General features: G+C 40.5%; 1 protein-coding gene across 2 annotated transcripts in view; it reads left to right on the top strand.

Annotated features, from left to right (window-relative positions):
- zmym2 (zinc finger, MYM-type 2) overlaps positions 1–24,972 on the top strand; it is a 119,356-nt gene that overhangs the window by 81,732 nt on the left and 12,652 nt on the right. For both annotated transcript variants that reach the window (XM_078402451.1, XM_078402452.1), the window contains exons 13-20: positions 2,925–3,090; positions 5,298–5,338; positions 11,830–11,965; positions 13,710–13,825; positions 14,011–14,182; positions 21,253–21,387; positions 23,586–23,680; positions 24,471–24,645. In XM_078402451.1, coding sequence (XP_078258577.1) covers positions 2,925–3,090; positions 5,298–5,338; positions 11,830–11,965; positions 13,710–13,825; positions 14,011–14,182; positions 21,253–21,387; positions 23,586–23,680; positions 24,471–24,645 — 1,036 coding nt within the window. The remainder of the gene's footprint in view (positions 1–2,924; positions 3,091–5,297; positions 5,339–11,829; positions 11,966–13,709; positions 13,826–14,010; positions 14,183–21,252; positions 21,388–23,585; positions 23,681–24,470; positions 24,646–24,972) is intronic.

Genomic DNA, 24,972 nt, shown 5'->3' with positions numbered 1-24,972 from the left:
CCGCTTAACTTTTACCTGCGGTGTGGTCAACTCACTGTACGTGCTATACAGAGGGGGCAGGACTGGCAGCTCAATGTTCAGGGGTACAGGAGCTTCAGGAGAGACAGGAGTGAGGGTAACATCTGTAGTTGGAAAGTTACGAGAGAGTATTCTGAGGGATAAGATATACTGGCATTTAAACGTACATGGGCTGTTTAGGGATAGTCAGCATGGTTTTTGTACGTGTCTCACAAATCTGACTGAGTTTTTTTGAAGACGTGACCAAAAAGGCCGATGAGGGCAGAGCTGTAGATGTATATATGGACTTCATCAAAGCATTTGACAAGGTTCTGCATGGTCGGCTGCTCTGGACGGTTAGATCGCATGGAAGGAAGCAGAGGGTGATGGTGGAAGGTTGCTTCTCGGACTGGAGGCATGTGACTAGTGATGTGCCTCAGGGTTCAGGGCTGGGCCCGTTTCTGTTTGTTATCTATATCAATGATGAGAACATACAAAATGGCGGTGCTGCGCAGCAGCTGGACTCGCCTGCAGTCCGTTTGTCTTTTGTGTTTTTTGTTGTTTTTTGTCGTAGGTTCACTAGGTTAATTCCCGGAATGGCGGGACTGTCGTATGTTGAAAGGCTGGAGCAATTAGGCTTGTATACACTGGAATTTAGAAGGATGAGGGGGGATCTTATTGAAACATATAAGATAATTATAATTAGGGGATTGGACACATTAGAGGCAGGAAACATGTTCCCAATGTTGGGGGAGTCCAGAACAAGGGGCCACAGTTTAAGAATAAGGGGTAGGCCATTTAGAACGGAGATGAGGAAGAACTTTTTCAGTCAGAGAGTGGTGAAGGTGTGGAATTCTCTGCCTCAGAAGGCAGTGGAGGCCAGTTCGTTGGATGCTTTCAAGAGAGAGCTGGATAGAGCTCTTAAGGATAGCGGAGTGAGGGGGTATGGGGAGAAGGCAGGAACGGGGTACTGATTGAGAGTGATCAGCCATGATCGCATTGAATGGCGGTGCTGGCTCGAAGGGCTGAATGGCCTACTCCTGCACCTATTGTCTATTGTCATAATTTTAGTGTTTAGATGTGATGTTGTGGTTGTGTACTGTGGGGGGGGGGGGGGGGCTGTAAAATTGTTTCTTCCGAACGGAGACCCGACCTTTTTTTTCTGGGTTGTGTCTCCGTTCCCACTGCCGTCTACCATTGGCCAAACACCTGGAGCTGGCGGCCACCACCTGGGCTCTGGGTCGCAGAGCCCACGGACCGGACTTACCATCTGCGGAGCTGGCTGCCTTCGGAGGCTGTGGTGGAGCTGCGAGAGCGGCTGGGACTCGCCTTCGGAGGCTTCGGCCGCGGGCCGCATGGATATCGGAAGCTCGCTGGTCCCTGAGTGGAGGGGCGACATCGGGAGCAGCGGCAGCGTCTTCGTCCACCCCGAATCGCGGGGCTTGGGTCGGCCTGCTGTGGACCTTTCACCATCCGGTGCGGCCTGCAACCGGCCGCGGGATTTTCTCCGCCCGACGGGGGCTTCAATGTTGGGAGCCCCGACCGCCCTGACGTGGCAACTTCAACAGCCTGACCACGGGAGAAGACGGCAGGGGAAGAGAAAAGACATTCTGTCCTTCCATCACAGTGAGGAGGTGACTGGAGGAGACTCACTGTGATGGATGTTTCTTTTTTTTTGTTTTGTGTTGGTTTGTGATTGTGTGTGTTATTGCTTATTTTTATTGGTCTTATTGTTGGACTGTGGGTAACGGAATTTCGTCCAAAAGACTTGTTTTTTTGGATGACAATAAAGGTTATTCTGATTCTGATACACAGCAAGATTAGCAAGTTTGCAGATGATACAAAAGTGGGTGGTTTTGCAGATAGTGAATTTGGTTGTGAAAAATTGCAGCAGGTTCTTGATTAATTGGCCAGGTGGGCTGTGGAATTGTTGATGGAATTTAATGCAGAGAAATGTGAGGTGTTGTATTTAGGAAAGTCTAACAAGGGCAGGATCTACACAGTGAATGGTAAGGCTCAGGGTAATGGTGTAGAGCAGAAGGATCTTGGAGTGCAGATGCATGGTTCCGTGAAGGTGGAGTCGCAGGTAGATCAGGTGGTCAAAAAGGCATTTGGCACATTGGCCTTCACCAGCCAGAGTATTGAGTTTAGAAGTTGGGATGTCATGTTGCAGTTGTATAAAATGTTGTTGAGGCCGCATTTAGAGTATTGTGTTCAGTTCTGGGCACTGTGTTATCGGAGAGATGTTGTCAAGCTGGAAAGGGTGCAAAGATTTACAAGGATGTTGCCAGGACTAGAGGGTCTGAGCTGTAGGCAGAGGTTGAGTAGGCTCGGACTCTATTCCTTAGAGAGCAGGAGGATGAGTGGTGATCTTATTGAGGTGTCTAAGATCATGAGAGGAACACATCGGGTAGATGCACAGAGCCTCGTGCCCAGAGTAGGTGAATCGAGAACCAGAGGACATAGGTTTACGGTGAAGATGAAAAGATTTCATAGGAATCTGAGGGGTAACTTTTTCACACAAAGGGTGATGGATGTATGAAACAAGCTGCCAGTGGGGTAGTTGAGGCAGGTACTATCCCAACATTTAAGAAACAGTTAAACATGTACATGGATAGGACATGTTTGGAGAGATATGGACTAAATGCGGGCAGGTGGGACTAATGTAGTGGGACATGTTGGCCGGTGTGGGCAAGTTGGGCTGAAGGGCCTGTTTCCACACTGTATCACTCGATGACTCTATGACTTAAGCTATTAGACAAATAGTCAAGTGAATTCTTTCATCAAATTTGGCCTAACCTGTAATTTAATTTGAAGCATATAAGGTTTTTATAAATCTATGCTCTGATCTTTTATGCTATTTAATTAGAAATAAGTTGTATTTTGGAAAGTTTTTACTTGAAGTAACTGAATTTCCTTCACTTTAGGCTGCAAGATGTGACTGCTGTAAAGATCAGAGAGAGCTGAGTGAAACAGTTCAGTGGCGAGGAGAAATGAAGCATTTTTGTAATCAGCAATGCCTTCTTCAGTTTTATAGTCAGCAGAATGAACCTAACATGTTTACACAAAAAGGTCCTGAGAACATGAATGTGGGTAGGTGCTTCATTACCAGAAAAGATATACTGTACTTAAAGATATTTACGCGTATTGTGGTTGAATACTTCTGCCAGTTGACTAAAGAACAGAATTTAGGACATTCATTGAGAAATGAGCAGTCCAGATTTGCCATTTTCCTGATTTCCTGATATTCCATCAATTGATAAGAGTATGGAAAAATTTATTTTCTCACTTTTCTGTAACATGACCTGTATGTCTGTTTAGTGTCAGCTATTTCCATGTAATCTGTAATGTATTAAAGGTTATATAATCCAGAAGTTATCTTCATTCTCAAATAATTGTTCTCATTTAATCATATTTACTCCAGATATTAAAACTGTTTTGATGGCTAACACATTTGCTTGCCTACTTGGCAATTCTGTTGACGGAGTGAACAATGGTCAATCGTTTTGATGCTTCTGTTTACTAATGTCACCCACTACAGCTTGAGTATAAGTTTATTTTACAAGAAGGTGCATGAAGTTGTACATCACAGGATCCCATTTGATTCATTGTGCAAGTGATGGCACTAGAAAAACCTCTCCAATCAACTGTACAGCCCCATCATCCTGGAAAATGTTCAAGTATATATTCCATTTCCCTTTCAAAGTTACTAAATCTGTATTCACACCCCTTTGGCCTGGAGTACCCCACATCATAATGATTCACTGGAGCTACATTTAAAAAAAAGTCATCCCCATCCTGCCCTATTCCCAGTTGTGTTAAAATACTGTGTGAAGCTCTTAAGCTCCTTATAACTTTGTACAACACTTTTGAATATCAGAAATCGTTACAGGAGAAAGATTTTATCTACTCCAGTCACTGCAGATAAATGAAATTCCTCATCTTTGACTTTCATTTTCTTTTTGCCAGAAAATCAGGTGTAGATGGCAATTTATCATAAATATATAATTGAAGTGTCCTATGTGATACATGTGTGTTCTTTGCCCATATAATTTTTTTTATTATCTGTTCTTATCGTGTTCTGGTAAGTTAAGCACTAACACTATAAAATTATATTATGCAACGCTGAATTAAAGCAAAGAAACCTTCTCCCTAGACACTCAATAATAAATCATATCTGCAAAATCGCTTCTTTATTTCGCACAAGCTCTCAATTTTTTCTCTCACTTTCTCTCCTACCCCCCTCTCTTTCCCCCCTTCTCCCCCCCCCTCTCTCTCTCTCTCTCTCTCTCTCTCTCACACACTCCTTCAAATCATATCTAAAAACATAAAATTCTTAAGGGATTGGTCAGGCTAGATGCAGGGAAAATGTTCCCGGTGTTGGGGGAGTCTAGATCCAGGGGTCACAGTTTAAGAATAAGGGGTGGGCCATTTCGGACTGAGTTGAGGCAAAACTTTTTCACTCAGAGTTGTGAATTTGTGGAATTCTCTGCCACAAAAGGCAGTGGAGGCCAATTCACTTGATGTTTTCAAGAGAGAGTTAGATTTAGCTCTTGGGGCTAATGGAGTAGAGGGATATGGGGAAAAAGCAGGAACGGGTAACTGATTTTGGATGATCAGCCATGATCATATTGAATGGCGGTGCTGGCCCGAAGGGCCGAATGGCCTGCTCCATCTATGTTTCTATTAAATTAATATCAAACATCAGAGTTACACTTTTGGAAGTAGATTTCATGATTGTATATTCCTATAATTGTTGAATTAAATTAGTGGTCGACTACAGCATCTTTACTTCTACATTTCACCATTTTTAATTTCTTACTTTTTAAAATAATTTTTACATCAATCTTTCCACATTCTATTCTCAAGGTGTTGACTCTCGGATATATAAATGGCAGGCCTTTTGCTCAGAGGAACATTATAATTAACACATTTATGCTCAGCAGGTTTTCATTTAAGTTATTACTTCATTTAGTCATCATAGCAAACAATCAAGTCTGACCTGTGGATGGCAGTCTCCCTCCATTCCCCATCATTTCTAAGACTAGGGCACTGTCCAACTTTATTATTCCTGTTGCAGCAATGGGCGATATTAGCTTACTCTAGTCGACAGGGTTTGAATTTAGGCCATTGCTACTCCAAAAATATTTGATGTTTACTAGATCTGCTCACCAGATTGTTGGGTGTAAAGATTTTTTTTTGCTTGTATTTCAGATTAAAATCATTGATTTGTCCACAATTGTTTCAAATATTTTGTTCAGTGTACAACTTTGCCTGCTTAAAGTTTTTCATTTTTTCAGTTTCAGATCAAAATGTTCAGACCCAGACTTTTAAAGTCACAGTAAGTATTCTGCAAGTTAATACATTTTCTATAACTGTAATTGTTCATGAACCTAATTTTTTCCCAAGAATGCCCCGTGCCCTCCCAACGTTTTATTTTATGGTATTAGGGTTTAGAATTATATTCATAATTTAGCAAAATGCAATCATTATATGTATCTTACTACATTAATTTATCAATAAGGTCAGAAGTAGACATTTATGGAACAAAATACATTGCAACACAGGAACAGCCCTTCAGCCCGTTCTATGCCAAACATGATGCCAAATTAAACTAAACGCTCTGTCTGCATGTGATCCATATCCCTGCATGATCATGTATCAAGCCTAAAGCCTCTTAAACACCACTATCCTGTAACACGTTCCAGGCACACATTACCCTCTGCAAAAAGGTTGCCCTGCATATATCATTTAAACTTTCCCCCTCTGATCTTAAAGCAATGCCCTCTAGCACTTAACATTTCCACCTGGGGGTGCTGCTGGTCAACCTTAACTATGCCTCTCATATAATTTATAAACCTCTATCAGGGTGGCATGGTGGCTCAGCGGTAGAGTTGCTGCTTTCCGTACTTGCAGCGTCGGAGACCCGGGTCCGATCCTGACTACAGGTCCTGTCTGGACGGAGTTTGTACGTTCTCCCCATGACCGTGTGGGTTTTCTCCTTATAGGTTTGTAGGTAAATTGGCTTGGTAAATGTTCAAAATTGTCCCTAGTGTGTGTAGGATGGTGTTAATATGTGGGGATCACTGGTCAGCGCGGACCCGGTGGGCTGAATGGCCTGTTTCCGTGTTGTATCTCTAACCTTAACTAAAGGTCTCCCCTTAGCCTCCAATGCTCCAGAAAAAACAATCCAGGTTTGCCCAATCGTTCTGAATAGCTAATGTCATCTCATCAGGTAGCATCTAGATAAAACTCTTTCGCCCTCGCCAATGCCTCCAAATCCATCCTATAATGGGGCGACCAGAATGGCACACATTGCTGCAAATGCAGCCAAAACAAATTTTTTAAAGCTGCAACTTGACTTTCTGACCGCTATGCTCAATGTCCCAACTGATGAAGGCAAGCATACCATACACCTTCTTTATCACTCTATATACCTTTGATGCTCCTTTCAGGGAGCTAAGGACTTGAACCCCCAAGATTCCTTTGTACATCGTTGCTGTTAAGGCTCTCGACATTAACTGTGTACACTCCTCTTGCATTTAACCAAATTGCTTCACATTACACTTATTTATTTATTCGTGTCATTACACAGCTGTTTGCCATTAGCGAGCAAATTTTAGTGCCACGTCGTTGGCCTCTGCAAGATCCTTTACAGTGCATGTCTCATGCAGCGTGACACGGCTCAGGAAATGTTCCATAGTCTGGAGGCCCCATCCGCACTCACAGTCTGCCGCATCTTCATTTTTACACTTATCCGGATTGAACTTCGTCTGCCATTTCTCCTGCCCAAATTTTATAATAATAAATTTTAATAATAAATTTTATTTGTCATATGTAGGTTGGCACAGGGTCAATGGTACAATGAAATGTATTTGACAAGACAACGGGTCATCTCAGCAGTAATATTCCACGGATAAATAAGATTTTTTAAATGACATTAGTAAGGTAAAAAGACAATATTAAAAATAGGTAAAAAGACAATATTAAAAATAATCTGTTGGTATGCGCAGTCATTCTCCTGTATCGTCTGCCTGACGGTAACATGGATAACAGCCTGCGTGCTGGGTGGCTGTGGTCCTTGATGATGCTGCGTGCCTTCCACAGGCACCGCCGGTAGAAAATGTCCTGAATGGCCGGGAGACAGTTGCCAGTGATGTGCTGTGCCGTCTTCACCACTCTCTGTAGTGATTTGTGGGTGTGGGCAGGACAGTTCCCATACCAGACTGTAATGCAGCCCGTCAGCAGGCTCTCGATAGTGCATCTGTAGACGTTTGAGAGGATGCTAGCGTTCATGCCAAACTTCCTCAGTCTTCTCAGGAAAAAGAGCCGCTGGTGGGCCTTCTTTGTTATTGTGTCCATGTGCAGTGTCCAGGAAAGGTCCTCAGTGATGTGCACACCGAGGAACTTAAAACTGCTGACCCTTTCAACCTCAGCATCACCGATGTGGATGGGGAGGTGTCCACTCCCCCGCTGTCTCCTGTAGTCCACGGTCATCTCTTTAGTTTTGCTGACATTGAGAGAGAGGTTATTTCCTGGCACCAGCTGTTTAGTGCCTTTACCTCCTCTCTATAGGCCGTCTCATTGTTGTCTGTGATGAGGCCCAAGATGGTCGTGTCGACAGCAAACTTTAGGATGCTGTTTGAGCTGTGCATAGCAGTGCAGTCGTGCATGAACAGGGAGTGCAGGAGAGGACTGAGCACACAGCCCTGTTTCTAACTAAATTGTTATTTTTCTGTATCCTTTAACCAAAACTCCTATAATTTTCACATCATCTGTAAACTTACTGATCAACCCACCTATATTTTCATCCAAATCATTGATAAATCTAAACCTAACAAGTGGGATTAGTGAAGATGGCCATCTTGGTCGGTATGGGTAAGTTGGGCCAAAGGGCCTGTTTCCGTGTTGCATGACTGACACAATTTCCTCCACCGAGTTAGACGTCAGCAGCAGACATATGGGAATACAATTACCTGTTGAGTTCCAAACCAAATTGTGCATTTGCGTGAGTTGGATATATAATTGTTGGGCATGAATACCATAACTATTATCCAACAGCACTTGGAGTTTCTTCAACACACAGATCGCATCAGCTCAAGAAGATGGTTTATCACCATCTTCTCAAGAACTATTGGGGCTAAGTAATAAACACTGGTCTTGCCAGTGAAATCCATTTGTCAAATGAATTTTTAGATAAACTCTAAATGTAATGTGTACCATTTGAAAAAATATGCTGAGAAGGACAAAATGCTTAAAACCGGCTCTGCTGAAACGTAGATACAATAAGAAACATTAACATCCATTTCCTCTGATTATTTATTTTAACTACATAACTGGCTTTAATAGAAAAAAAGCAGGTGAAGTAATGCATTCCAAAATAATCCAGTGAATTAGGAGATGAAATAGAAACTAGTTATTTAGAACAATAGTATAACTTAGAGAGTTTTTTTACAGAGTAGATTCCAAGGGGTTGTTTTCTCTATCGGGGAGTTGAATAGTATTTTCGAGAGGATTCATCAATTTACACGTGAAATGAAGAGAAGTTCCTTTACGTAGGCGGTTGAAAATCTTCAGAATTCTCTACCTCAATAAGCTGCAGGTACTCTGACATTATGTCTAGGGTGTGATCATTATATTTTTGGACGTTAAGAGAATCTGAGGATATGGGGAAACGGTCTTGAGGCACAGGATCTACAACAGTGTTCTTGAACACTACTACAGTGGCTGTTTGTCCGATTCCAACAATGACTTAAATCATAATTCAAGAATTGATCCGGAGTTTCTTTTTTTTTTTGTGTGAGGTTATCCACTTTGATGGCAAGAACAGGAAGGCAGATTATTATCTGAATGATGTCAGATTAGGAAAAGGGGAGTTACAACGAGACCTGGGTGTGCTTGTACATCAGTCACTGAAAGTAAACATGCAGGTACAGCAGGCGTGAAGAAAGCTAATGCATGTTGTTGGCCTTCATTGTGAGAGGATTTGGGTTTAGGAGCAAGGAGGTCCTGTAGTTCTACAGGGCCCTGGTGAGATCGCACCTGGAGTATTGTGTGCAATTTTGATCTCCTAATTTGAAGAAGGACATTATTGCTATTGAGAGAGTGCAGCGTAGGTTCACCAGGTTGATTCCCGGGATGGCGGGACTGACATATGATGAAAGAATGGGTTGATTGGGCTTGTATTCACTGGAATTTAGCAGGATGAGAGGGGATTTTATAGAAACATATAAAATTCTTAAAGGATTGGACAGGCTAGATGCAGGAAAAATGTTTCCGATGTTGGGGAGTCCAGAACCAGGGGTCACAGTTTAAGAATAAGGGGTAGGCCATTTAGATCTGAGATGAGGAAAAATTTCTTCACCCAGAGAGTTGTGAACCTGTGGAATTCTCTGCCACAGAAGGCAGTGGAGGCCAATACACTGGTTGTTTTCAAGAGAGAGTTAGATTTTGCTCTTGGGGCAAAAGGAATCAAGGGATATGGGGAAAAAGCAGGAATGGGGTACTGATTTTAGATGATCAGCCATGATCATATCGAATGACGGTGCTTGAAGGGCCGAATGGCCTACTCCTGCACCTATTTTTTCTATGTTTCTAATAGATACAATTAAACTAAATGATAGCCCCTTTTTTGCAATTCATGGGCCTTTTATCCGGGTAGCTCAGTGTTTGTAATTGTGTCACATAAATTAAAGCTGACAGAAATTGTGTTATAATATAAAAGTCGGAATTCTGTTATTTGCCCAAATATTGTATGTAATCAAATCTGTGAAGCATTCATCGTCCATTGTGGATGAGTAAACATTATAATATGGGAAGTTTTAAGTTCAGCAAATAGAACAGCGCTTTTGTTTGGGAGGGAAATTCATTTTCTATTTTGCTTTGGCTTCATCACAAATAACAGATAAAGAATCCATCCTGAAATATTCCTTGAATCTTTCAGGCCAGGTGAATGATTTCTTCTTGGGACAAAACAGCATAATCCCTTTCCTGATTCAGGATTGAGCTACAGTTCAATTCCATTCCTCTACAGCTCTTTTGAAAAATGCTGAAACTACTTTATACAAAAATGAGAAGCAGTAGCCCCAAAGATTCGAGCAATGTCACTTCTTCACAAAATATAAAGAAAATTACCATTCCAGTAGGCACTCCATTCGATACAGTTGTCCAACGTCACTAAAAATCGTTGGATCCTTCTGTGGAAGATGACTCTCATTATCTATTTGAACTTTTTCACCTTATTTTTAAAGTTGGGCAGCTTTGTTTACCATTAAGTACTGCCTGCCTTTTAATCATATCTACAGAAGAATATGCCCCATTCTGTTTGTGCACAGGAAGATAGCTTTCATACAAGAACTGAAGCGGTTGTATATCATCCATTCCTAGAATGTTTGCCATATGAGAAATGGCATTGTGCAGAATTTTAGCTAGTTATGGAATGTAAACAAAATTTGGGTTGTCACATAACTTTTGATTGAAGCCCAACTGCAGTCAACATTTGAGCTTGAATTAACAGATCAACCTACTCATCAGATAAATTCACACAATTTTTAAGCCGTTATTACAAACAGCAGCAATTTTCACTATTTCTGGTAATGACTAAATTTAGAACTAACAGCCATAAATGCAGACATCCCCAAAGCCATAAAATGCAGGCAAAATGACTGCTACTATTCATTGAAGAGAGTTCAGTGAAAATTATGCAACTCCTTTTCTTTTTCTTTTTTGTTTGGGTACGTGCAACCCAAGAGCAATGAATTTATTGTTCTTCCTTGCTCAATCTTCTATCAGATGAGGACCTCCAAGGGATGTAGATTTAGCAGTGGTAATGGTTTTGTGCATGATGGGGTAATTCCGTGGATGATGGCAAGCACAAATAAAAGCAGAGCATGCCATGTAGAGGGCGAAGCATCAATTAACTTCATCCTCAACATTGGCCCAGCATTTCAGTGATTATGAAAATCAAAACAATTGCAGATGCTGGAAATCTGGAATAAGAGTAGAAAATGCTGGCAATGCTCAACAGGTCAGGCAGCATCACTGGAAAAAGAAATTTCATGTTTCAGGTTGAAGATCCTCAATCAACGTGTATCAACCACCACCCTCAATCAACCACTAATAATTTATGCACATGGACACAGAGGTCCCTCTGTTCCTGCACAATCTTTAAAACCTTGTCATTTTGTCCATCCTATTTTTTCGAAAACAAATCATGTCACATCACTCCATATTCAATTTAATCTGTGACAGGTGCGGACATTAAGCCAAAATCTATTGGAAAGGAGCCTTTGAATATAGTCAACCTGGCTGTCAGGTTTGAAATCAATTCTCTTTTTTTTCCCTGTAGTATCAAATGTGTATTTCGCCATTTATTTAAATATCAGAAATAGGTGAAAATTACACTGGAATGAAGCAGTAGAAATCTGGAATTTTATCAGAATATCTGGAAATACTAACTGTCCTGTAATTTGCAGCATCTTCTGTTTTTTTAAACCTGAAATCCTTTCCAGCATATTTATCTATCTGTTATTGTTTCACACTTATTACACGAAGTCAAGATTGTTTAATTGTCATATCTACTGAAAATTGTGCAATTTTAAATTCTTATTTGCAGCATAACAGGTCTGTAAAGCAGTACTCATAAATAACATGGGAAACAAAAAAGAAGTTCAATAAATTAAAAATATATATATTAGTGCAACTCCCGATGGCAGAAGTAAAATGAGAGTGTGGCCAGGGTGATGTGGGTCCTTCATGTTGATGTTGACTGCCTTTTTTCAGAAGGCATAAATAGTTTTTCTTTCATTAACAGTATTTTTGTTTACTATTTAGGCTTCTAATCAGACATTGCCACCATCACCAGCACCTGTAAAAGAGCTGAAAAATAAAGCATTGCTGTGCAAACCTTTGACACAAACAAAGGCCACTTACTGTAAACCTCATATGCAGTCAAAATCCTGTCAAACAGGTATGAACTTTAATCTTCTAACTGCAAGGTGTCAGGAAGTTCTGTTGCTTACCGAGACTTTTGTCTCGCAATAAAAATGCCTAATTATAACCTCAGTAAAATATTAGCATTTTTAACAATTACGAGCAACCCTGTTCAGAGCTTCGATGCCGACTATTGCAGTGTAATTTAGGCCATTTGTAATGGTTTAATGTGTAGGGAAAAAATTGCAGATACTGGTTTAAATCGAAGGTAGAACATAAAATGCTGGAGTAACTCAGCGGGTCATGCAGCATCTCGGGAGAGAAAGAATGGGTCTTGACCCGAAACGTTACCCATTCCTTCTCTCCCAAGATGCTGCCTGAACCGCTGAGTTACTCCAGCATTTTGTGTCCACCTGTAATGGTTTAATATTCCCAAGTAAATGAGTCAATCTACGTAGAACTTTGTGTGGTGATTTTAGAAAATAAAATCGTAAGATGAAAAGTCAGGAGTTAACAACACCAAGTATACTATGTTTTCCAATCCTTATATTAAAATATCTTATTTGGCTATTACTTTAACGTTGTATTTTGATTTAATATTGATAGTTAATTAACACAACTCACACCTGTTTCAGAAGCAAGGCAGAGCTGGTTGGAGCACATGGGTTAGTCTCTTGTAAACGCAAACAGCTGGGAGCTGCAAAACGGAGGCATAATATTTCCGCCTCTGGCAGACAGATATCATTACAATTGGCATATTTCATGGGCAATTTCATTTTATAGATTTGAACTTGTAATGGAATAAGGTGACACAAAAATCTGGAAAAATAACATCAGAAGATGAATGCAAGCATTTATATTTGTAACATTATTTATTCCAAGACATTGCATATCAGGATCAATGGCAAGTGGAGTCTTTCAATGAAATGGAAAGAGTGTATGCAAATGTAATATCATTCCTACTGTACTCAATTTAATACCACCATTAGAAATTCCTAGCTCTTCATTTATAATAGACAGCTGTCATAAACTACCATAAAGTAATGAAACACTCATGCCTATGGTAATATGCAAGTGTAAAATGATAGCAGAGAGATTTGGTTTTGATAAAAATGTCACAGCAAAAAAGTTGAGATGCTGAATATAAATTCCCTGAGATATCAGTTAATGTGTGTGATACGTTTGTTGACCCAGGGGAGAGGGATTGACAAGGAGAGAAAGAGGAACAGGAAAGATGAAGTCAGATCTGATCGCAGCTGAGGCAAAAAGAAATTGGGTCAATAAAAGGGGGTGACATTTGCAGTATTATGAAGACCTGTTAATTTATGGAACAGAGCAAGGAAGAGGCAAGGGCATCAAAAGATGAGAGTCTTACATTGTATTTACATAGGTTACAACAGCAAATAGCTTTTATTGTATCATTCAGATATGCTTTTTAAAATTGTTTAATATTTATACTAAAAATTGTGTTTAATATTTTTCTGACCAGCAACACTGAGCACAGATAACTAACTGATGGCTCCGATGCATTCGGGAAATATGGTTATTTTTGTTGGGGGCTGTCAGGGTTGCAATAAGATCTCAAAGTATATTACAAAAATGAAAATATAACAGGCAATTTAACTTTTTACCAGTAATTTTTAATTTATCCTGCCTCTTACCCCAATCAATCTTTCTCCTTCAATTTCACTCCGTCTTTCACTCCTGGTTTGTTTTTATCTTTGTATCTTAGACATGAAGATATTTATGTGCTTCATAAACTTCCTGTTTTCTTATTTCAGAGGATGATTGGAAGCCTCAGTTTGTTCCTGTGCCTATCCCTGTGCCCGTCTATATTCCAGTGCCTATGCACATGTATTGCAACAACTATCCAATACCAATTTCTATGCCTATTCCGGTAAGTTCATTCTTTAAACATAGTCATGATATTAAAACTAAAACCGTGTTAATTTTCTTTGCCATAGTGTTTGAGTAAATGAAATATAGTTTCCTCTTTCCCAGCACACTAAACTTTGGCTATTATCCATTCTTAGCTTATTTCTCATATGATGTGCAACCATTAATGCAATATTTCTGGAGCAGGTACCTGTTCCAGTATTTTTACCTATAACCCTAGAGAATGCTGAGAAAATAGTCGAAACAATAGAGGATATAAAGAGGAAGGCACCTTCAAATCCCATTGAAGCTGATATACTTGCAATGGCAGAAATGATTGCCGAAGCAGAAAGGAATCCTGTGTCTATGGAACTTTGTGGTAAGCTTTGACACTTAAGTGAAAGGGGAGGGCAAAAAACAAGTAAGATACGGTGTTTGACGTGTTTCCAATAGCCCCTGCAGAATAAAAGAAATAGAATTGAAACCCTGGTTAAATCCCATGGTTACTAACATCGTAGTATTATTTCCTACCACCAGAGTGCGCCTTGAGTACCAGCTTCATTGTATATCATTTCAAATAAGTGTTACAGCGTGGAAATAGGCTCCTTGGCCCACCGAATCCACGCCAACCATCGAGCACCCAATCACACTAATTCTATTCTACACACTGCGGACAAATTACAGAAGCCAATTAACCTACAAACTTGCACCCAGAGAAAACCCATGCCGTCACAAGGGGAACGTACAAAGTCCGTACAGATAGCACCCATAGCCAGGATCGTACACGGATCCCTGATGCTGTAAGGCATGAACACTACTGCTGCTGCGCCACTGTGCTGCCATAAATACTTTTTTTTTAATGTTATAGATTCTTCTTTGTATTTTCAGTCTTAAATTGGAAAACGTTGCTCCTCAGGTTCCTATTCAATCTTTCCCCTCTTACCTTAAATCTATGGCCCCTAGTTCTTGATTCCCCTACTCTGACTAAAAGACTGTGCATTCACCCTATCTATTCCCCTTGTATTTTATACACCTCTATATGGTCACTCCTCATCCTTCTGTGCTCTAAGGAATAAAATCTTAGCCTGCCCAACCTCTCCATATAGCTCAGGCCCTCGAGTCCTGGCAAAGGGCCGCACAGTGACGCAGCTGGTAGAGCTGCTGCCTCACAGCAACAGAGACACAGGTTCAATCCTGACCTTGGGTGCTGTCTGTGTGGAGTGTGCACGTTCTTCCTGTGACCGCGTGGATTTCCTCCGGCTGCTCCGGTTTCCTCCAACATCCCAAAGACGTGCGGGTTTGTACATGAATTGGGCGCTGTAAATTGCGCCTAGTGTGAATGGGTGATCGATGGCAAACACGGACATGGTGGGCCATAGGCCATGTTTCCCTGCTGTATCTCTAAACTAAACCAAACATCCTTCTAAATCTTCTCTGCACTCTTACCAGCTTAACAACAGCCTTTCTATAGCAGGGTGACCAAAACTGAACACGGTACTACAATATTGGTTATCATTTTTTTTAAAGAAGCAGATCAGGTACTGGATTTTATTTAGACTAAGTCCAATCATGCTCAAAGAGTGTTACAAATGTGCAGTTCACCAGCCACAAGCAAAAGTCATGATGAATATAATTAATAGGGAGCTGCATAAGAGAGAATGCAATCAAAGGATATGTTGATATAATTGTCGATAAAGGAGAAAAAGAAGAAGATATGGAGAGAAAATACCTGCATGGATTAGTTGGTCCAAATGGCCTATTTTATCAAGTGACATTTAACATCTGCATTCCTTCAGAAGATATACCACTCGTGTAGCAGCAATTTCAGGTGTGCGGTTAACTTGCTTGAGAAAGGATACAAGTTTAATAGAAAGGTTCAAAAAAGAGTCATTGGAGCTTTTAAGATGAAATTAAGGTATGACGGAAAAGCTTAATTTTCATATGACTAAAGTGAAACAGAAAAGAGATCTTCAGAGAATAAGTATAAAGAAGTACAATTGAATCAGCGATGTTGGCTTATGGGTGGTCACTCTACTGCCAATTGGACATCTATATACTAAAACTCATGTTTGTTTGTTTGTTCCTGAACTACAGCCAAAATGGTACACAATAACACGACAATTTTAGGCCCACCTTACTCACCGTTGTCCCTTTGGTGCTAATGAAAGAAGTTTCATTGAAATCGGTGTTATATTTTTTAAGTTATTCACATTTTAAAGTTTAAATCTATCTTCTAGGGAGGGAGGGGGAGGGGGGATAAGGGGGGTGGAGTGGGGGGAGGGGAGGAGAAGGGAGAGAGGTGGAGGGGAGGGGAGTGGGGGAGGAACGGTGCTGCACCAATGCAGGAGAGGTTTGGGCCTAGTTTCAAACAAAATTTCAGCAATCAATTACACATTTCTGGTTTGAATATTTGCCTCCTTCTAAAAGAAGCAAATTGCAAAAGATATTGCAGACTTGTAGATTTTCGGAGTCATTTAGGACAGAAACATGTCTTACTGCCCACCATGTTCCATGACAATCTATAATAATCCCACGTATCAGCACTCGTTTCAAACTCTTGCTTATGCGGACAATTCAAATGCATGTCCAGATACTTTTTAAATGTTGTTAAAGAGTACCTGTAAATGTTCCTGTAGTGTTGTGAATTAAATTGATGGTAAGTAATGCAAAGAATTTAACATTTATTCCAGGGACCATTTAAAATAAATTAGATGCAATGAGAGCCATCTCAGGAAATATCTATTAGCTGCTTAAATAAATTAAACATTAATGTGCATTGTTTTCTTTTATTTTTCCATTTTTCAACATTGTATAAATTGGTTTGATGACTGATCTCAAGCAGTATGTAGAGTCCCCCACACGTTAGAGGGCAACACTGGATATTGGGAAATTAGAAAATGAAGTGTTTGTGGAGGAGCCTTTTGGGACCAGTGAACACAGTTTGATTAGGTTTAAGATATTTATGGATAGGGACAGAGAGGGCCCACGTGTTAAAATGCTCAACTGGGGTAAGGCCAACTTTGATAAGGGCAGAGCTGCAGATGTTGAAAACATGGATTTCAGTATGGCATTCGACAAGATTCCGCATGGTAGGCTGCTCTGGAAGGTTAGATTGCATGGGATCCAAGGAGAGATAGCTCAATGGATAGCAAATTGGCTTCATGGAAGGAAGCAAAGGGTGATGGTGGAAGGTTGCTTCTCGGACTGGAGGCCTGTGACTAGTGGTATGCCTCAGGGTTTGGTGCTGGGACCGTTACTGTTTGTCATCTACATTAATGATTTGGATGAGAACATAAAGGGCAAGAATAGCAAGTTTGCTGATGGTGCAAAAGTGGGTGGTTTTGCAGATAGTGAAGATGGTTGTGAAAAATTGCAGCAGGACCTTGACCGATTGGCCAGGTGGGCTGAGGAATGGTTGATGGAATTTAATACAGAGAAATGTGAGGTGTGGCATTTTGGGATGTCTAGCAAGGGCAGGACGTACACAGTGAATGGTAGGCCTCCGGGGAGTGTTGTAGAGCAGAGGGACAGTTACTGCTTGTGTTACTGCTAGGAGTGCAGGTGCATGATTCCTTGAGGGTCGAGTCACAGGTAGAAAAGGTGGTCAAAAAGGCTTTTGGCACATTGGCCTACATCAGTCAGAGTATTGAGTATAGAAGTTGGGAGGTCATGCAGTTGTATAAGCATTGGTGAAACTGCATTTAGAGTATTGTGTTCAGCTCTGGGCACCATGTTATAGGAAAGATATTGCCAAGCTTGAAAAGGCTCAGAGAAGATTTACGAGGATGTTACCAGGACTAGATGGTCTGAGCTACAGGGAGAGGTTGAATAGGCTGGGTCTCTATTCCTTGGAGCGCAGGGTGGTGATCCTTGAGGGGTGATCTTCTTGAAGTGTATAAAATCATGAGAGGAATAAATCAGGGAACAGTTAGACAGGTACATGGATAGGACAAGTTTGGAGGGATATGGACCAAACGCGGGCAGGTAGGACTAGTGTAGCTGGGACATGTTGGCCGGTGTGAGCAGGTTGGGCTGAAGGGCCTGTTTCCACACCGTATCACTCTATGACTGACTCATTTGTACAGGTAAAAAGACCCTTAAATGGTTCTTTGGGTGGTTATGGGAGATTTCAACATTCAGGTAGACTGGGAAAATCAGGTTGGTACTGGACCCCAGAAAATGGAGTTTGTGGAGTGCCTCCGAGATGGATTCTTAAAACAGCTTGTACTGGAGCCTACCAGGGAGAAGGCGATTCTGGATTTAGTGTTGTGTAATGAACCTGATTCGATAAGGGAACTCAAGGTAAAAGAGCAATTAGGAGGCAGTGATACGATATGATAAGTTTGAGAGGGAGAAGGGAAAATCGGAAGTGTCAGTATTACAGTATAGCAAGGGGGATTATAGAGGCATGAGGGAGGAGCTGGCCAGATTTCACTGGAAGGAGACCCTAGCAGGGAAGACGGTGGAACAGCAATGGCAGGTATTCCTGGGAATAATGCAGAAGGTGCAGGATCAATTCATCCCAAAGAGGAGGAAAGATTCTAAGGGAGTAAGAGGTGCCCGTGGCTGACAAGGGAAGTCAAGGACAGCATAAAAATAAAAGAGAAGAGGTATAACATAGCAAAGAAGAGCGGGAAGCCAGAGGATTGGGACTCTTTTAAAGAGCAACAGAAGATAACTAAAAAGGCAATACGGGGAGAAAAGATGAGGTACGAAGGTAAGCTAGCTAATAATATAAAGGAGGATAGTAAAAGCTTCTTTAGGTACGTGAAGAGGAGAAAAATAGTTAAGGCAAATGTGGGTCCCTTGAAGGCAGAAGCATATGAATTTATTACGGGGAACAAGGAAATGGCAGATGACTTCACTAAGGAAGACACAAACAATCTTCCAGATGTTCTAGTGGCCAGAGATCCTAGGGTGACGGAGGAACTGAAGGAAATTCACATTCGGCAGGAAATGGTGTTGGGTAGACTGATGGGACTGAAGGCTGATAAATCCCCAGGGCCTGATGGTCTGCATCCCAGGGTACTTAAGGAGGTAGCTTTAGAAATTGTGGACGCATTGGTGATCATTTTCCATAGATTCAGGGTCAGTTCCTGTGGATTGGAGGGTAGCTAATGTTATCTCACTTTTTAAGAAAGGAGGGAGAGAGAAAACAGGAAATTATAGACCAGTTAGTCTGACATCGGTGGTGGGGAAGATGTTGGAGTCAATTATAAAAGACAAAATTGCAGAGCATTTGGATAGCAGTAACAGGATCGTTCCAAGTCAGCATGGATTTACGAAGGGGAAATCATGCTTGACTAATCTTCTGAAATCTTTTGAGGATGTAACTAGGAAAATGGACAGGGGAGAGCCGGTGGATATAGTGTTCCTTGACTTTCAGAAAGTCTTCGACAAGGTCCCACATAGGAGATTAGTGGGCAAAGTTAGAGCACATGGTATTGGGTGTAGGGTACTGACATGGATAGAAAATTGGTTGGCAGACAGAAAGCAAAGAGTGTGGATAAATGGGTCCCTTTCAGAATGGCAGGCAGTGACTAGTGGGGTACTGCAAGGTTCGGTGCTGGGACCGCTGCTATTTACAATATACATTAATAACTTGGATGAAGGGATTAAAAGTAACAGCAAATTTGCAGACGACACAAAGCTGAGTGGCAGTGTGAACTGTGAGGAAGATGCTATGAGGTTGCAGGGTGACTTGGACAGGTTGTGTGAGTGGGCGGATGCATGGCAGATGCAGTTTAATGTAGATAAATGTGAGGTTATCCACTTTGGTGGTAAGAACAGGAAGGCAGATTATTATCTGAATGGTGTCAAGTTAGGAAAAGGGGAAGTACAACGAGATCTGGGTGTCCTAGTGCATCAGTCACTGAAAGGAAGCATGCAAATACAGCAGACAGTGAAGAAAGCCAATGGAATGTTGGCCTTCATAACAAGGGGAGTTGAGTATAGGTGCAAAGAGGTCCTTCTGCAGTTGTCCAGGGCCCTAGTGAGATCACACCTGGAGTATTGTGTGCAGTTTTGGTCTCCAAACTTGAGGAAGGACATTCTTGCTATTGAAGGAGTGCAGCGTAGGCTCACGAGCTAATTTCCGGAATGGCGGGACTGTCGTACGTTAAAAGACTGGAGCAACTGAGCTTGTATACTCTGGAATTTAGAAGGATGAGAGGGGATCTTATTGAAACATATAAGATCATTAAGGGATTGGACATGCTAGAGGCAGGAAACATGTTCCCGATGTTGGGGGAGTACCGAACCAGGGGCCACAGTTTAAGAATAAGGGGTAAGTCATTTAGAAAGGAGATGAGGAAGAACTTTTTCACTCAGAGAGTTGTGAAGCTGTGCGATTCTCTGCCTCAGAAGGCAGTGGAGGCCAATTCTCTGGATGCTTTCAAGAGAGAGTTAGGTAGAGCTCTTAATGATAGCGGAGTCAGGGGATATGGGGAGAAGGCAGTAACGAGGTACTGATTGTGCATGATCAGCCATGATCACGGTGAATGGCGGTGCTGGCTCGAAGAGCCGAATGGCCTACTCCTGCACCTACTGTCTATTGTCATTTAAGTGAGTCCTAGTATTTGTAGCATATGTCACACAGCCTCAGGAATTGTCACTGCCTTCCTGGTTCTCCCAATTTTAAGTGAATTGGGTTGTTTAAAACAGAGAATCTGGTCATTCATTAGCCTTATGTTTGCCTGTACTTTAGATGCCGTCAATAGAGGGGAAAGTCAAAAGAGGAAAAAATGTGGTTATCTTGAGGAATTTATAGTGTGTGATAGGTTGCTTTTTTATTTTTAAATTGCTTCTATCTTGGAGGCATATGTGACTCTGCATCTCAGCACCATTTGTCAGATACTAAATGTCTCTGTCTCTATGCCCCTATATCTCTAGTATATAAGCTTGATTAGGGTGAACAATGTTGCTGGTGATATAAGAAAATAACTGCAGATGCTGGTACAAATCGATTTATTCACAAAATGCTGGAGTAACTCATGTTGCTGGTGATCTTGATCCTTGAATAGGATGTTCCTGCATGAGAATTACCCTCACTGTGTCAATTTACAACATAACTGTTCCTCCACTGGGTAAAATGTGTTGTTTCATTAGCAACTGTGAATGTGAGTGTACCAAACCCGAAAAAATCAGCTAGAAATTGAGCAGAGTGGGCAACTGAAGGAAGGAGAGAGAAACTTTATAAACTGGGGGAGTGTGATAGTTGCACAAATTAGTGTAATATATTTTCACTATTTTTACCATTATTATTGTGGAGTAACCCAGAAAGAATTAAGTTGCCCTTTGACAATTGAATATTAAATTATTACATTTATGGATCATTTACATGGTTGCCTATCACCAAAAAAGTGATTCAAAAGTATACATGAATAGAATGTAATCTTTTCTAAAAAACTGCAACCTCTATGATGTGTTATGGTGAAAATCTATTCTTAGGTATGGACAATGATGACAATGGTGAAAGTTTCTTGGATGTTTTTGGAACCATTAAAGATGACCTGGAAGAACATCCCAATATGCCTGGTAATCAATATGAACTTGGACTGGATCTAGAGATCGATTTTCCCAGAAGTATGTTCCTTAAGTGAGAATTACACTGCCCTTTATTTTCAAATTTACAAGTATATTTGAAGTGTCTTTCCAGAGTAACCTCATTTTAATGTTATAGGTACATGTTTTGAGATGTAATCATAAACCGCATATTATTTTCATTTGGACGAACATATTTTAGTTGTTTTTACTTGTAGAGCCTTTGCAATAACCCAATCTAGAGGGCAGACGTGAAACGCTCCCAAATCATTGTGATTCAGTGCTGAAAAAATGTAAAAGTAATGCTTTTGGAAATAAAAATTCAGAGGATATAAATGGTAAAATTATAAATTTATAGAGGAGAGTACTCGAGTTGACAAATATGTTGCTCAAGAAAGGTATTAGACCATGGCAAAGGACCAAATAAGGTCCATGTATCTTTTTTTACAACATTAAAAGCATTGCTAATGTAGATTTAAAGGGATTGCGTAGGAAAGAACTGCAGATGATGGTTTAAATCGAAAGTAGACACAAAATGCTGAAGTAACTCAGCGGGACAGGCAGATTATCTGGAGGGAAGGAATGGATGACGTTTCAGGTCGAGACCCTTCTTCAGACTGATCTAAAGGGATTGTGATATTCAACAGCACTGTTTCAAAGCACCATTGTTGATTTCCACAGTATAACTTTGTATGTCATAAATGGCAAACGTTACTCAATGCCATAACACTCAGTTACTGCAGATACTGTGTATTTGCAGATTACAGTACTAGTGATTCCTCAGGGCAGGGAGTGTGTCCAAGGGACCTTGTGATTGGGTGATCTGCCCCCCCCTGTTGGAGGAGTAGACTTCACGGCCTTCGACAGCAGCACATTGCACTGGCTACAGCGCTTGGAGGGCGTTACATAACTTCTGCTGCCTCAAATGCAAGAAGAAGTAGAGATTGGGGGATGCTGGCATAGATTGCAAAAAAATAGGCAGTGTTGTTAAATATGTACAAGGCATGAGTTAACTTGCAATCTCAGAATTATTTGGAAGCTCAGTGATATGGACATAAAATGAATGGAAACAGTACAGTATAGAATTTCTGGGGTATTACCAAGGATGGATTTACAATCATGAAGGGTGGTTTGAGAAGTTGAGGAGTTTACCTGAGGATTAATGAAAGGTATATATTAAAGATAACATTGAAGAGACACAAATTTCAGATGATTACAAAGGAAGTAATGGTAAGCTTGATGCGATGGTGATTGGGTGGATTTCTCTGCCACAAAATGTTGTCCAGTAAAGTCCAGAAACACTTTAAAAGAAAACTAGATAGTTACTTGAAAAGAACAAGTAAAGAGTGGTGTATCAAGGAAAACGCCAATGCTGACAATGCAAAATTGAATAGGATGATGCTGTCAGTGTTGAAGTGGGAACAGAGGTAACAAGTCAACACGCTTTTGATAAATCTAATACAATCAATATGTTGACGTTGGTGACATCCTTACATTATAGCCCCCTTGTTCTGTACCTTCCCATGAATGAGAATTGTTCTTTTGTATCGGATCATGGCAAATCAGGCAACTAAAACTACATATTCCTCATATTTCTACCATGTAAAGCACACACTATAAGTACATCATATGGTCTGTGCTTGTGGTACAGTTTGATCACTATAGTACGCCGAATAGGTAAAATTATTTCCTCTGAATGATCAAGAGCCCATTCCTTCTCTCCTGAGATGCTGCCTGACCTGCTGAGTTACTCCAGTATTTTGTGAATAAATACCTTCGATTTGTACCAGCATCTGCAGTTATTTTCTTATACTATATATATCCTCTGATTTTAAAATCATCTATTTCGAAATTCTCACCATAATAGTAGGGGAGGTGTGGGCAATGAGATTAGGATGAATATGGCATGCATTACCACAGGAAGTGGCAAATTCAAAGACCATTGCATCTTTATTTGAATTTGGTTGCAACTTTTGGCATATCAGGTTATTCTCAATACGTCATAGATTGCAGTGCTAACTCCCCTTAATTGGGAAGTGAGCTTTGAGATTAATATGTTTGCTCTGGAGTTGGAAATAACCATCTGTAAAAAAAAACAGCACTTAATGAAGCAATATTCTTGAAAACTGTATATGCAGATGATTTCTCTGCCATGAGGTGATGATGATAATTGGGTTTGTGATGTTTGTGGGTTTTCTTTGACCATGTGTACAAGCAAAGAGAATTTTGTGTATCAACAGCTGCAGAAGAGTTGGATACTGAGGGTGATTATCTGTTACCTCCAGTGTTTGGGGAAGAATATGAAGAGCAACCCAGACCTCAATCTAGAAGAAAGGTATGAGGATATGTTTCCTAACTTAGTCATAGAGTGATACAGCGTGGAAACAGGCCCTTCGGCCCAACATGCCCACACCAGCCAATATGTCCCAGCTGCACTGGTCCCACCTGCCTGCGTTTGAACTATATCCCTCCAAACCTGTCCTTTCCATGTACCTGTCTAACTGTTTCTTAAATGTTGGATAGTCCCTGCCTCGACTACCTCCTCTGGCAGCTTGTTCCATACACCCACCACCCTTTGTGTGAAAAGGTTACCCCTCAAATTCTTATTAAATCTTTTCCCCTTCACCATAAACCTATGTCCTCTGGCCCTATATTCATCTACTCTGGGCAAGAGATTGCACCTTAGGCAGCATATTTGTTGATTTGTACTTCAAATTGAAAATTTAACTTTGCATTCTACACTTAGTATTTCATTAAATATTGGTTATAATTTTAATTATAAAATGAGCTTAAATCTAACTTAATGAAACTTTGTCCTATTCATATTCTTTGGTGTCAAAATATTCCGATTTTCTTCCTCCTCGTCAACTTTGCCTCATTATTTTACTAAGTTAACATCCTGTGACCATGTAATTAAGTTTTATTTTCTTTAACCAACTTCCACTAAAGTCGGGAATTGAAAGTATCTTGTTATTTTTGTTAAATAAATAAATTACAGGATTCTAAGGGTTATTTATGGTTTGTATGTGCACTGCTGTTTAAAACTAACTAATCTACAAACGATGCATTCTATCCTGTTGCATGTTACTACTTAAAAATATCACTGACTTATTTTACTTTCATAGGGTACAAAGCAAAAGGCACTTTCTGATTATCATTCCCAAGATGGCAGTATCTCCACTCCTGAAATTGGATTCACATTAAGTTGCATTTATGGTATAAATGCATGGAAGCATTATATTGTAACCAAGAAAGCAAAGCGTGAAGATACAGTCAAAGTAGATGGATATAACTCTGCGTGTAAGTTGATTTTTTAAAAAATCAGTACTTTGATAATGGTATAGTTCTAAAACAGTTTGTTGTCACTGAGCAGGATAGATAGCTGTATCTCCATTAGCTGATTGGTTATCTTCATTTGTATTCTCAAGCAGAATTTGATGCCAAGTTACATACGGTAATAATTATTAGGAAAGATTGTCAAAAACGGTCAATCTGAATGAGTAGATAGGAAATTGTAGACCTCAATGATATGATACCAATGATTAACCAATGATTAACCAATTAAAATGAGGGTATGGAACGGGACGCAACAAGAATAGGACAGAGAAATTGGAGGAGCAGATAGAG

The sequence above is a fragment of the Rhinoraja longicauda genome, chromosome 7 (assembly GCF_053455715.1).
Source record: "Rhinoraja longicauda isolate Sanriku21f chromosome 7, sRhiLon1.1, whole genome shotgun sequence".
In the NCBI taxonomy this organism is placed as follows: Eukaryota; Metazoa; Chordata; class Chondrichthyes; order Rajiformes; family Arhynchobatidae; genus Rhinoraja; species Rhinoraja longicauda.
This window is presented reverse-complemented; position numbering and strand designations above follow the sequence as displayed.